This window comes from Osmerus eperlanus, chromosome 7, assembly GCF_963692335.1.
Source record: "Osmerus eperlanus chromosome 7, fOsmEpe2.1, whole genome shotgun sequence".
Taxonomy (NCBI): Eukaryota; Metazoa; Chordata; class Actinopteri; order Osmeriformes; family Osmeridae; genus Osmerus; species Osmerus eperlanus.
The window spans coordinates 19,608,150-19,622,617 of NC_085024.1; the positions used below are offsets into that span (position 1 = coordinate 19,608,150).

At 44.1% G+C, this 14,468-nt stretch overlaps 2 protein-coding genes across 5 annotated transcripts; both read left to right on the top strand.

The window, feature by feature from the left end:
- Positions 1-568: 568 nt before the first annotated feature.
- Positions 569-8,049, top strand: LOC134023466 (meprin A subunit beta-like). The gene is made up of 15 exons (XM_062465618.1): positions 569-580; positions 695-779; positions 897-1,014; positions 1,557-1,735; positions 1,862-2,080; positions 2,214-2,372; positions 2,544-2,768; positions 2,894-3,349; positions 3,521-3,694; positions 4,093-4,201; positions 4,327-4,339; positions 4,424-4,449; positions 4,564-4,612; positions 7,532-7,635; positions 7,865-8,049. The coding sequence occupies exons 3-15, from the start codon at positions 899-901 to the stop codon at positions 7,941-7,943; spliced, it is 1,908 nt and encodes a 635-aa protein (XP_062321602.1). The 5' UTR covers positions 569-580; positions 695-779; positions 897-898; the 3' UTR covers positions 7,944-8,049.
- Positions 8,050-9,164: 1,115 nt separating this feature from the next.
- LOC134023464 (meprin A subunit beta-like) lies at positions 9,165-14,393 on the top strand. Of its 4 annotated transcripts, none has more exons than XM_062465612.1 (16): positions 9,165-9,191; positions 9,358-9,447; positions 9,567-9,603; positions 9,754-9,792; positions 9,920-9,957; positions 10,066-10,150; positions 10,229-10,346; positions 10,692-10,870; positions 10,997-11,215; positions 11,349-11,507; positions 11,679-11,903; positions 12,029-12,484; positions 12,658-12,831; positions 13,230-13,338; positions 13,464-13,649; positions 13,879-14,393. In XM_062465612.1, the coding sequence occupies exons 2-16, from the start codon at positions 9,367-9,369 to the stop codon at positions 13,955-13,957; spliced, it is 2,184 nt and encodes a 727-aa protein (XP_062321596.1). In that variant the 5' UTR covers positions 9,165-9,191; positions 9,358-9,366; the 3' UTR covers positions 13,958-14,393. The 4 variants fall into 4 exon arrangements, with proteins under 4 accessions (XP_062321596.1, XP_062321598.1, XP_062321597.1 ...); XM_062465614.1 differs by having other exon boundaries at positions 9,173-9,191; positions 9,585-9,603; XM_062465613.1 differs by lacking the exon at positions 9,165-9,191 and having other exon boundaries at positions 9,198-9,447; positions 9,920-9,951.
- Positions 14,394-14,468: the final 75 nt, after the last annotated feature.

The following is a 14,468-nucleotide window of genomic DNA, read 5'->3' on the forward strand; positions in this document are numbered from 1 at the left end:
TTTTCTTAAGATAAAACCCAGGATCAAGGGTAAGTTAGTGGTTAACATTGATGTTTAGGGGAAAAGAAAAATACTTTTAGTCTGCAATTATACTGTGTGTATGGATGAAACCATCAATGTGAGGGATAATCAACAAGAATGTGTGCAGTGTTGACATAAAACAAAACAACCCAGGAAACATATACAATATTCCATGCAAATATTTCTGATTACAATTCACGTTGATGTTGGTTATTGCCTAATAAATACAGTAAGTCCTGCAGCTGCACTGTCATGATACCTTCATGCTGATTCAGCATTTTAATATCTTACATGTCCTGTAATGTGTAAGTCTTCTTCTATTGTTTCACAGACTTTAAATAATAGTCTCTTTATGTTTTTTAAAGACATTGAAGAAGACAAGAGCATCACTGACATAAATAAAGGTAAAGTTGAATTGCGGTCATATTAGCATAGCAGTATAGTATTTACTTAACATATTACAACACATCTTCACATAATGGCCTATTGTGCCAACATTGTTGACCTTTTATCCATTATTCTTTTAGATCTGGGACTAACGGATGGAGATATACTAGAAGTGCGAGTTTGCATTGTATACAATGTTATTCTAATCTTAAGATTTTGAAGAGGGATCTGAACACCATGCTACCACACTCTTAGTCAAAGTATCTGTTTTCTCCTTTTGATCCAGCTGAATCCCAACCAAAGGAACGCCATACTGAATACTGACCAGCTATGGACATCTCCAGTTCCCTACGTTTTCGACAACAGTCTAGGTAAAGGTCACTCTTAGTAATGTATTGCTGGGTCAGTGTACTCGCTTGTAAGATGTCCATTTGTTTTTCTGTTCTTCCTTTGATGACTGCTTGTAATTACTTTGGATTTTCTTGAAGACATGAACGCCAAAGGAGTTATCCTACGAGCGTTTGAGCAGTTCAGACTGAAGACATGCATTGACTTCAAGCCAAGGACCTCTGAGCTGTATTACATAACTGTTCAGAAGTTAGGCGGGTATGTGGAACATTGATTACCTAGCAATTAATTACCTAATGGAGGCCAATTTGGAAGATATTACCCTGTAAACTATACAATTACAGAACAGAATTATTTTTGTAGGTGTATGTGTAAAAACATTGGTTGACCGGGGAAGTTAGTCTAGTACTTTGACATAAACAGTATAGAATGTTTACATTTCATAACATTTTCATTTAGCAGACACTTATATTCACTTATAGCCTTCCAAGGGGGTGATTGGAAGCTGCAACCTCTTGATCTGTAGTTAAATACTCAAACCACTAAGCTGCACTTATCCCCCCTCACATAATTCCACAGTAATGATCAAAACACTGTCCAATATTCACAACTGTACAAGAGATGATCGTGCCATTGGAATGCTCTTTTTACATTTGTATTCAACGCTCCAGACTCTACTTTAGGATTGTATCTACATATGCATGGCTCTGTATACACTAATCCTTAGAGTGAACCACTCGGCCAAAGTTGAATGAATACAATCAATTCGAGAGGGTCGTGACTAAAAGTTTTTTTGTTAGATGTTTCTCGTATTTAGGTAGAGTAATCGCCAACGGACAAGTGTTATCTATTGGAAATGGTTGTGACGATATGTCAGTAGTGGAGCATGAGTTCATGCACGCGCTTGGCTTCTATCATGAGCAAGCCAGATATGACAGAGATGATTACGTGCGGATTGTCTGGGAAAACATATTAAAAGGTATGATTAGGTAATTGTGCACAATTTGAATTCCAAGTGATGTCTTTGAACGGTTCATTATTTGAGGTATATATTTTGTGTGAGGTACATATTTTGTGAGTGGGTTTTGTGATTTGATGATGACAGGTTACGAAAGGAATTTTGCCAAATCAACGGTCAATGACACCACCAACCTAGATACTCTATATGACTACAACTCAGTGATGCACTATGGCAAAGATTTCTTTACCAACGGCAACGGATCCACCATCATCACTCTTCAGTCCGAGTTCCAGGATGTGATTGGCCAACGCCTGGAAATGAGCCCCAACGACGTCCTGAAGATAAACAGACTCTACAGCTGCAGTGAGTAGGCCTACAACAGAGGCTGCTGATTAACATCATTTTTTGTATGTCCTTGCGAAATAAATGTTCCAGATTTTAGGATCATCCCAAACTTGGCTAATCAGTCACTGCCTTGTGTATCGCCTCCTTCTAGATAAAAGTGTTGCGTTTATGGAATACTGCAGTTTCTCGGAGGAGGGTATGTGTGGGGTGAACCGCTGTTCCAGGATTGTGGAGAACAACTGGAATAGAGTGGCGAGCGCTGTTGGGGGTCCTTCTAGTGACCACACCAACCTGGGTACCAGCATGAATGGTAAAACATGGAAATCATTTGAGACTGTGTGTCAAAATTCTAGCACGCAACAATTAATGAATGAATAATATTTATCATAGTCAATATAATTGTACGTCTTCATACCTTTAAAGCGGGCATGCTAAATCTATGAATAAATATACTTCTATCTATTTTCAACTTTTCCTCGAGGGACTGGATTGTTCATGTACTCCAGCACAGCTTCAGGGCAGGAGGGGGACTCGGCCTGGCTGGAGAGCAGGAGGATGACTCCCAGTAGGCTGTGCAATGTCCAGTGTCTGCAGTTTTACTACTACCACAGTGGGAACCAGTTAGACCAGCTCAACATCTGGATCCGAGAATACCAGGATGAGAGTGACTCCAGAGGAATGCTGCGCCTCATGGGACAGATCACAGGTGGGGGTGTTTGGGGAGAGGAGGTGGGGGTGGGGCGGGTTAGACGTGATAAACACCAAGACTAAGTTCAATCTTACACACCTCTCTCAGATCGTAACATGTGTTGTCCTCTCTGTCTCTCTCAGGTCCAGCCTCTAACCACTGGCAGCTGCACCACGTGCCTCTGAAAGCCACCAAAAGCTTCCAGGTGGAGTTTGAGGTGCGTAAAGGAGCAGGAAGTTCTACCGGAGGCTTCGCCATCGACGACATCAACCTCTCAGAGACCGAGTGTCCCCATCTGACCTGGCAGATCAGGAACTTTGAGAACCGTCTAACAACTAGCAACTTTGGCACTTTTCTGTACAGCCCTCGACTGTACTCTAGTGAAGGATATGCGTACCAGATAGTGGTTCGATTATCCAGGAGTTATTTTGGCACAGCTGTCCGACTGGTGTCTGGTCAGCATGACGACCAGCTCCAGTGGCCTTGTCCCTGGAGGCAGGTGACCTTCCAGGCTCTGGACCAGAACCCTCAGATCCAGCTGCAGATGTCCAAAAGGTTTAGCCTCACCACTGACCCTACAGAGACTGAGGGGGTTAATGGTGAGCTTGGATAATTACTGTCACAACACTATCATAATCCATCAACAAACCATAATAATAATACTTTTCAACAATTACTAATCTAATCTGATTTATCAAATGGCCATGTAGAGTACAATATATCAGTGTTAAAATAAAATAAAGAAAAGTTCAATTCCCCACTATTCACAGCAACCTTCGTATGGGACAACCCACGTAAGGTTGGAACACTTTACACTGACGAGAACAATGAGCAGTTCTATGGAAACAGTCTGTTTGGAAGAGCATTCTTCAGCAGGCTGATTGACATGAAAACCCAAAACTTCCTCAAGGGCGGCGATGCCATCATCCTTGCATCCTTCCAAGGTATTGTATTCCACTTACATGGAAATACATGCCATGCATACATACTTACATGCATACATAAGTACATACATGTGCTACAACACGCATGTTAATCATGTTTGCTGCAGTGTGTAAAAAGATGTTTAGCACTCAAATAAAGCTGTTTACTCACTGTTACTCACTCCTGTTTCCATATTATGAGGTTGTTGAAAGATGCATAATAATATTATTGTTGTTTAGCATACTTAAACCAAACCTCTGAATCCTACACAGGTATCAAACAGACAAAATGTCACTGATTTAAGAGGGATATTTGCTTTAATGCCCTTTGTTGTATTATTGTCTGTGGTGGTTTGACTTGATGATACAGTAGCTACTCATTCAACGTTGTTTGACTTATTTATTTTCTTTGCCACCAGACATCTCCCCTCTCCTCCAGAACAATTCTCTTCCGTGCCCTACACTCCCACCTGTGACGTTTAGCAGCCAGACACCACAGGACCTGGACGAGGGTACATGTGCCACACGGTATGAAATACACTTGAAATAAAGCTGTTTTGAAAGTAATACCGTATTCTGAGTGTAGCTACACTTAAATCTGTTATTTTCCTTGTATAAGAGTTCTGAAATATAAATTTGAACCTTTGTTGCAGGTTCATTACCACCACCACTCTGCCCCCCACAACAACCACTCTGTCCCCCACAACAACCACTCTGCCCCCTACAACAACCACTCTGTCCCCCACAACAACCACTCTGCCCCCTACAACAACCACTCTGCCCCCTACAACAACTACTCTGCCCCCCACAACAACCACTCTGCCCCCTAGGACAACCACTTTTCCCCCTAAAACAACCATTGAGACCACTCTGCCCCAAACAACAACCATTGAGACCACTCTGCCCCCTACAACAACCATTGAGACCACTCTGCCCCCTACAACAACAGCTCTGCCCCCTACAACAACCACTCTGCCCCCTACAACAACCACTCTGCCCCCTACAACAACCACGCTGGCCCCCACAACAACCACTCTGCCCCCCACAACAACCACTCTGCCCCCTACAACAACAGCTCTGCCCCCTACAACAACCACTCTGCCCCCTACAACAACCACGCTGGCCCCCACAACAACCACTCTGCCCCCTACAACAACCACTCTGCCCCCTACAACAACAGCTCTGCCCCCTACAACAACCACTCTGCCCCCTACAACAACCACTCTGCCCCCTACAACAACCACGCTGGCCCCCACAACAACCACTCTGCCCCCCACAACAACCACTCTGCCCCCTACAACAACAGCTCTGCCCCCTACAACAACCACTCTGCCCCCTACAACAACCACTCTGCCCCCTACAACAACCACGCTGGCCCCCACAACAACCACTCTGCCCCCTACAACAACCACTCTGCCCCCTACAACAACCACTCTGCCCCCTACAACAACCACGCTGGCCCCCACAACAACCACTCTGCCCCCCACAACAACCACTCTGCCCCCTACAACAACAGCTCTGCCCCCTACAACAACCACTCTGCCCCCTACAACAACCACTCTGCCCCCTACAACAACCACGCTGGCCCCTACAACAACCACTCTGCCCCCTACAACAACCACTCTGCCCCCTACAACAACCACTCTGCCCCCTACAACAACAACTCTGCCCCCTACAACAACCACTCTGCCCCCTACAACAACCACGCCGGCCCCCACAACAACCACTCTGCCCCCCACAACAACCACTCTGCCCCCTACAACAACCACTCTGCCCCCCACAACAACCACTCTGCCCCCTACAACAACCACTCTGCCCCCCACAACAACCACTCTGCCCCCTACAACAACCACTCTGCCCCCTACAACAACCACTCTGCCCCCTACAACAACCACTCTGCCCCCCACAACAACCACTCTGCCCCCTACAACAACAACTCTGCCCCCTACAACAACCACTCTGCCCCCTACAACAACCACGCCGGCCCCCACAACAACCACTCTGCCCCCCACAACAACCACTCTGCCCCCTACAACAACCACTCTGCCCCCCACAACAACCACTCTGCCCCCTACAACAACCACTCTGCCCCCCACAACAACCACTTTGCCCCCTACAACAACCACTCTGCCCCCTACAACAACCACTCTGCCCCCTACAACAACAACTCTGCCCCCTACAACAACTACTCTGGCCCCCACAACAACCACTCTGCCCCCTACAACAACTACTCTGCCCCCCACAACAACCACTCTGCCCCCCACAACAACAACTCTGCCCCCTACAACAACAACTCTGCCCCCTACAACAACCACTCTGCCCCCCACAACAACCACTCTGGCCCCAACAACCATAGAGACCACTCTGCCCCCCACAACAACCACTCTGCCCCCCACAACAACCACTCTGGCCCCAACAACCATAGAGACCACTCTGCCCCCCACAACAACCACTCTGCCCCCTACAACAACCACTCTGCCCCCCACAACAACAACTCTGCCCCCTACAACAACCACTCTGCCCCCTACAACAACCACTCTGCCCCCTACAACAACCACTCTGCCCCCCACAACAACCACTCTGCCCCCTACAACAACAACTCTGCCCCCTACAACAACCACTCTGCCCCCTACAACAACCACGCCGGCCCCCACAACAACCACTCTGCCCCCCACAACAACCACTCTGCCCCCTACAACAACAACTCTGCCCCCTACAACAACCACTCTGCCCCCTACAACAACCACGCCGGCCCCCACAACAACCACTCTGCCCCCCACAACAACCACTCTGCCCCCTACAACAACCACTCTGCCCCCCACAACAACCACTCTGCCCCCTACAACAACCACTCTGCCCCCCACAACAACCACTTTGCCCCCTACAACAACCACTCTGCCCCCTACAACAACCACTCTGCCCCCTACAACAACAACTCTGCCCCCTACAACAACTACTCTGGCCCCCACAACAACCACTCTGCCCCCTACAACAACTACTCTGCCCCCCACAACAACCACTCTGCCCCCTACAACAACCACTCTGCCCCCCACAACAACCACTCTGCCCCCTACAACAACAACTCTGCCCCCTACAACAACCACTCTGCCCCCCACAATAACCACTCTGGCCCCAACAACCATAGAGACCACTCTGCCCCCTACAACAACAACTCTGCCCCCCACAACAACAACTCTGCCCCCTACAACAACCACTCTGCCCCCCACAACAACAACTCTGCCCCCTACAACAACAACTCTGCCCCCTACAACAACTACTCTGGCCCCCACAACAACCACTCTGCCCCCTACAACAACCACTCTGCCCCCTACAACAACTACTCTGCCCCCTACAACAACCACTCTGCCCCCCACAACAACCACTCTGCCCCCTACAACAACCACTCTGCCCCCCACAACAACCACTTTGCCCCCTACAACAACCACTCTGCCCCCTACAACAACCACTCTGCCCCCTACAACAACAACTCTGGCCCCCACAACAACCACTCTGCCCCCTACAACAACTACTCTGCCCCCCACAACAACCACTCTGCCCCCTACAACAACCACTCTGCCCCCCACAACAACAACTCTGCCCCCTACAACAACAACTCTGCCCCGTACAACAACCACTCTGTCCCCCACAACAACCACTCTGGCCCCAACAACCATAGAGACCACTCTGCCCCCTACAACAACAACTCTGCCCCCCACAACAACAACTCTGCCCCCTACAACAACCACTCTGCCCCCCACAACAACAACTCTGCCCCCTACAACAACAACTCTGCCCCCTACAACAACTCTGCCCCCTACAACAACCACTCTTCCCCCTACAACAACCGCTCTGCCCCCAACAACCATTGAGACCGCTCTGCCCCCAACAACCATTGAGACCGCTCTGCCCCCAACAACCATTGAGACCGCTCTGCCCCCTACAACAACTGAGGAAGATAACAGGTACACCTTGTTCAGGTTAATTGTATCTGAAGCATTTTGTGAAAACAATACAATATTGAAGCAACACATTAGAAAGTATGACATTAAGGGGTAAATGATAAAACTGTACAAAAGGAATGTGGTACATTTATACAAAGTAAAAAAATAAGTTTTTTAAACAAAAACAAATACATAGAAACCCAAAGGCTATACGTTTTATTGAAGTCATAATTGTCCCTTCCCTCCACAGTATCTTTGGCTTCTCTCCTGGTGTGGCGTCTTCCCCTGTGCTGCTGCTACTGACTCTCCTGTTTCTGCTGACTCACTGATGCGTGTGCCCCGCCACCTCACGGCATGGATCGCTGACCTGCAACAGATAACCTGTTACCTTTGACTAATGGCCAAAAGATTTTGTCTATAAAAACAGATTGTACCATACACTCTGATATGTTGCCAGACAAGTTTTCTCTGGTCTGTTCTATTGTTTTCCTCTCCAACAACACAAGGTGTGTCCACTCTGCATGTCACTGTCACAGCCATGTTCATCCAGATCTTGCGTGTATACAAAGATGTTGAGGTCAGATGGCTGAGCGGTTAGGGAATCCGCCTATTAATCACAAGGTTGCCAGTTTGATTCCTGGCCGTGCAAAATGACGTTGTGTCCTTGGGCAAGGCACTTCACCCTACTTGCCTCGGGGGGAATGTCCCTGTACTTACTGTAAGTCGCTCTGGATAAGAGCATCTGCTAAAATGTAAATTTAAGATACTATGATAAAAATGTGCATTGGTAAATGTTATTTGTCATTATGAACCACTGTGGTAATACTCCGTGTCCAATGCTCTAAGACCATGAATATGAGAAGAGAAATTAGCTATGTCATCCCTATAGGTATTACAGAGATGTCTTTAAAAAAAATATTGAGTCAGATATCATGCAAAGCCTCCCTTTTTATGTGATTTATGTTTTATTTTTGACAGACTTGTTCTTAAATTCCTGGACTTCATAAAATGTAATTTTAATTTTAATTGAATAAAACATCATAGCCTTTCAAATCTGTGTTTATCTCTCAGGAGGATTACATATTAGGATTTTTAAAAATTATGTTTTTCATGATCCTAATGCCTGTCTTTACAAATCAATGCATTACATGTAATGTTATTAATTATGTAATATATTAAGGTGAACTATCAGTTAAAAGTATTATTAGTACCAGATTGAGATATTTAATGACAGAATTAATGTGTCTTTGTGTAAAGTCAAAAAAATTTTTTTTTAACTTGTGCTTCAAACTGCCTCCGAGTGCAGATCCATAGTCGTTTAACACTGTAGAAGTCAGACAGGTAGACGTCAGACAGGTAGATTGCCAGACAGGACATCACTCATCGCCTAACTGTCTTTGACACAAACAGGTCCTGTCTAATTCAACTGACTGTCGAGAAATGATCTAATTTTAGAATGTGGTTTGAAAACCAGTTCATGCATTTTCTTAAGTCAAAACAAGAAACAAGCCATTGAACATTCAAAACCTAAGCTCAGTTGATGAGGAGTTACACCCTGTCAACAACTGTTTTTTCATGTAAGATTAAGAGATTTCTTCTTCTTGTTTACTTGTTCTGAGGGACTTCTCTCTTACTATATCTATAGGTTAAGGAATAGATTCAATGACATTTTAATTCTAGCTTTTTATTAAATTATCGATTTGCAACCTCATGGTTTAGAAAATCTCTGTTTGTTGTAATTAGCATGACTGAATGTCTCAAGAACACCTCAAGATGATGTATTTCGCAACTTTTCTTGTGGTGAGCTTAGCTGTCTCACAAACACTGAGTCTGGTAAGAGTTTTACCTGAATTCTTCCTTGTTATTGTTGTTTATTGCAACTGTTGTTTATTTATTTCAAAATATGAATTAAATCTATCATTCGCTTTCTCTACTTCAACATTTAAAAAAAGTATACACTTTCTCCTAAGCCGGAACCCAGGATCAAGGGTAAGGTCTTAATTGTTGACATTGACATTGAAAAAAATATTATTCTATATTTAGTATGCTGTTATACTGTGAGGCTGGATTAAAATACGAATGGCCAATAGAGGATTATTTTTAAAAATCACATTCACACTTCTCTCCTTCTTTTTAAAGAAATTGAAGAAAATAATGACATCTCTGAAATAAATAAAGGTAAAGTTGTGTTGGGGTGCAGTATTGTTTACTACTATCACCATTTTACAACAGTACTTTACAAAATGCCTTGTTTTGAATGTCGAGTGTCCCAACATTGTTGACCATTTCTCCATTGTTCTTTTAGACCTGGGACTAACGGGTGGAGATATACTAGAAGTGAGAGTTTGTATTGTATACAATGTTATTCTAATCTTAAGATTTTGAAGAGGGATCTGAACACCATGCTACCACACTCTTAGTCAAAGTATCTGTTTTCTCCTTATGATCCAGCTGAATCCCAACCAAAGGAACGCCATACTGAATACTGACCAGCTATGGACATCTCCAGTTCCCTACGTTCTTGACAACAGTCTAGGTAAAGGTCACTCTTAATAATGTATTGCTGGGTCAGTGTACTCAATGTGCTCATTATTACTTTTGACTTTTCTTGAAGACATGAATGCCAAAGGAGTTATCCTACGAGCTTTAGACCAGTTCAGACTGAAGACGTGCATTAACTTCAAGCCAAGGACCTCTGAGCTGTACTACATAACTGTTCAGAAGTTAGGCGGGTATGTCAATCTTTAATTATGCGGATAATACATTTTGATGATTTGATCAGAAAATAAGCCAATTGTAGGATAGATATATGTGTACAATTCTTGCACATAATTCCACAGATGTACAAAATATTATCCAAGATGGATATATTAACAAGAGTTTTCCATCGGATTGCTGTTGTCAGATATTTTGTTTATCTAAGATAGAAGCTTTTACATTGTCAGACAGATATAATAGGCCTATTGTTGCTGTTCCATGTGTTTGTAAGTCATAAGAATGCTTAATTTATTATGTTAGGGATATCACGCTGTAGACTACATACAAAAACGTGTTTGTCTATGACTATTCTTTTGTAGATGTTTCTCGTATATAGGTAGAGTAATCGCCAACGGACAAGTGTTATCTATTGGAAATGGTTGTGACGATATGTCAGTAGTGGAGCATGAGTTCATGCACGCGCTTGGCTTCTATCATGAGCAAGCCAGATATGACAGAGATGATTACGTGCGGATTGTCTGGGAAAACATATTAAAAGGTATGATTAGGTAATGGTGCACAATTTGAATTCCAAGTGATGTCTTTGAACGGTTCATTATTTGAGGTATATATTTTGTGTGAGGTACATATTTTGTGAGTGGGTTTTGTGATTTGATGATGACAGGTTACGAAAGGAATTTTGCCAAATCAACGGTCAATGACACCACCAACCTAGATACTCTATATGACTACAACTCAGTGATGCACTATGGCAAAGATTTCTTTACCAACGGCAACGGATCCACCATCATCACTCTTCAGTCCGAGTTCCAGGATGTGATTGGCCAACGCCTGGAAATGAGCCCCAACGACGTCCTGAAGATAAACAGACTCTACAGCTGCAGTGAGTAGGCCTACAACAGAGGCTGCTGATTAACATAATTTTTTGTATGTCCTTGCGAAATAAATGTTCCAGATTTTAGGATCATCCCAAACTTGGCTAATCAGTCACTGCCTTGTGTATCGCCTCCTTCTAGATAAAAGTGTTGCGTTTATGGAATACTGCAGTTTCTCGGAGGAGGGTATGTGTGGGGTGAGACGCTGTTCCAGGATTGTGGAGAACAACTGGAATAGAGTGGCGAGCGCTGTTGGGGGTCCTTCTAGTGACCACACCAACCTGGGTACCAGCATGAATGGTAAAACATGGAAATCATTTGAGACTGTGTGTCAAAATTCTAGCACGCAACAATTAATGAATGAATAATATTTATCATAGTCAATATAATTGTACGTCTTCATACCTTTAAAGCGGGCATGCTGAATCTATGAATAAATATACTTCTATCTATTTTCAACTTTTCCTCGAGGGACTGGATTGTTCATGTACTCCAGCACAGCTTCAGGGCAGGAGGGGGACTCGGCCTGGCTGGAGAGCAGGAGGATGACTCCCAGTAGGCTGTGCAATGTCCAGTGTCTGCAGTTTTACTACTACCACAGTGGGAACCAGTCAGACCAGCTCAACATCTGGATCCGAGAATACCAGGATGAGAGTGACTCCAGAGGAACGCTGCGCCTCATGGGACAGATCACAGGTGGGGGTGTTTGGGGAGAGGAGGTGGGGGTGGGGCGGGTTAGACGTGATAAACACCAAGACTAAGTTCAATCTTACACACCTCTCTCAGATCGTAACATGTGTTGTCCTCTCTGTCTCTCTCAGGTCCAGCCTCTAACCACTGGCAGCTGCACCACGTGCCTCTGAACGCCACCAAAAGCTTCCAGGTGGAGTTTGAGGTGCGTAAAGGAGCAGGAAGTTCTACCGGAGGCTTCGCCATCGACGACATCAACCTGTCAGAGACCGAGTGTCCCCATCTGACCTGGCAGATCAGGAACTTTGAGAACCGTCTAACAACTAGCAGCCTTGGCACTTTTCTGTACAGCCCTCGACTGTACTCTAGTGAAGGATATGCGTACCAGATAGTGGTTATATTATCCAGGAGTTATTTTGGCACAGCTGTCCGACTGGTGTCTGGTCAGCATGACGACCAGCTCCAGTGGCCTTGTCCCTGGAGGCAGGTGACCTTCCAGGCTCTGGACCAGAACCCTCAGATCCAGCTGCAGATGTCCAATAGGTTTAGCCTCACCACTGACCCTACAGAGACTGAGGGGGTTAATGGTGAGCTTGGATAATTACTGTCACAACACTATCATAATCCATCAACAAACCATAATAATAATACTTTTCAACAATTACTAATCTAATCTGATTTATCAAATGGCCATGTAGAGTACAATATATCACAGTGTTAAAATAAAATAAAGAAAAGTTCAATTCCCCACTATTCACAGCAACCTTCGTATGGGACAACCCACGTAAGGTTGGAACACTTTACACTGACGAGAACAATGAGCAGTTCTATGGAAACAGTCTGTTTGGAAGAGCATTCTTCAGCAGGCTGATTGACATGAAAACCCAAAACTTCCTCAAGGGCGGCGATGCCATCATCCTTGCATCCTTCCAAGGTATTGTATTCCACTTACATGGAAATACATGCCATGCATACATACTTACATGCATACATAAGTACATACATGTGCTACAACACGCATGTTAATCATGTTTGCTGCAGTGTGTAAAAAGATGTTTAGCACTCAAATAAAGCTGTTTACTCACTGTTACTCACTCCTGTTTCCATATTATGAGGTTGTTGAAAGATGCATAATAATATTATTGTTGTTTAGCATACTTAAACCAAACCTCTGAATCCTACACAGGTATCAAACAGACAAAATGTCACTGATTTAAGAGGGATATTTGCTTTAATGCCCTTTGTTGTATTATTGTCTGTGGTGGTTTGACTTGATGATACAGTAGCTACTCATTCAACGTTGTTTGACTTATTTATTTTCTTTGCCACCAGACATCTCCCCTCTCCTCCAGAACAATTCTCTTCCGTGCCCTACACTCCCACCTGTGACGTTTAGCAGCCAGACACCACAGGACCTGGACGAGGGTACATGTGCCACACGGTATGAAATACACTTGAAATAAAGCTGTTTTGAAAGTAATACCGTATTCTGAGTGTAGCTACACTTAAATCTGTTATTTTCCTTGTATAAGAGTTCTGAAATATAAATTTGAACCTTTGTTGCAGGTTCATTAACACCACCACTCTGCCCCCTACAACCATTAAGACCGCTCTGCCCCCTACAACCATTAAGACCGCTCTGCCCCCAACAACCATTAAGACCACTCTGCCCCCAACAACCATTAAGACCGCTCTGCCCCCAACAACCATTGAGACCGCTCTGCCCCCAACAACAACTGAGGAAGATACCAGGTACAACTAGTTCAGGTTAATTGTATCTGAAGTATTATGTGAAAACGATACAATATTGAAGCAACACATTAGAAAGTATGACATTAAGGGGTAAATGATAAAACTGTACAAAAGGAATGTGGTACATTTATACAAAGTAAAAAAATAAGTTTTTTAAACAAAAACAAATACATAGAAACCCAAAGGCTATACGTTTTATTGAAGTCATAATTGTCCCTTCCCTCCACAGTATCTTTGGCTTCTCTCCTGGTGTGGCGTCTTCCCCTGTGCTGCTGCTACTGACTCTCCTGTTTCTGCTGACTCACTGATGCGTGTGCCCCGCCACCTCACGGCATGGATCACTGACCTGCAACAGATAACCTGTTACTTTTGACTAATGGACAACAGATAACCTGTTACCTTTGACTAATGCCCTAGGCTAATGGACCTGCAACAGATAACCTGTTACCTTTGACTAATGCCCTAGGCTAATGGACCTGCAACAGATAACCTGTTACCTTTGACTAATGCCCTAGGCTAATGGACTAGAGTGAAGTTGTGCATCGTATATACAGTTGTATTGTCCTTAATGCTTTATTATTATTCATGATGATTATACTCATTGACATCCTTAGATTTTTTGGATTAACTGCTATTATAAATGCCTTATTAGCCGCTTTTAACATTCTCTTTTTGGAGCATTTTGTTTCAATTTGTATTAAATATTATGATTGAAATTCAAATAAATGGTTGCATTAACAGAAACACCTGTATTCATAAATTGTAAAATCACGCACAACAAACCTTAGCTAGTCTACGAAGCTACCATGGAGCAAGGAA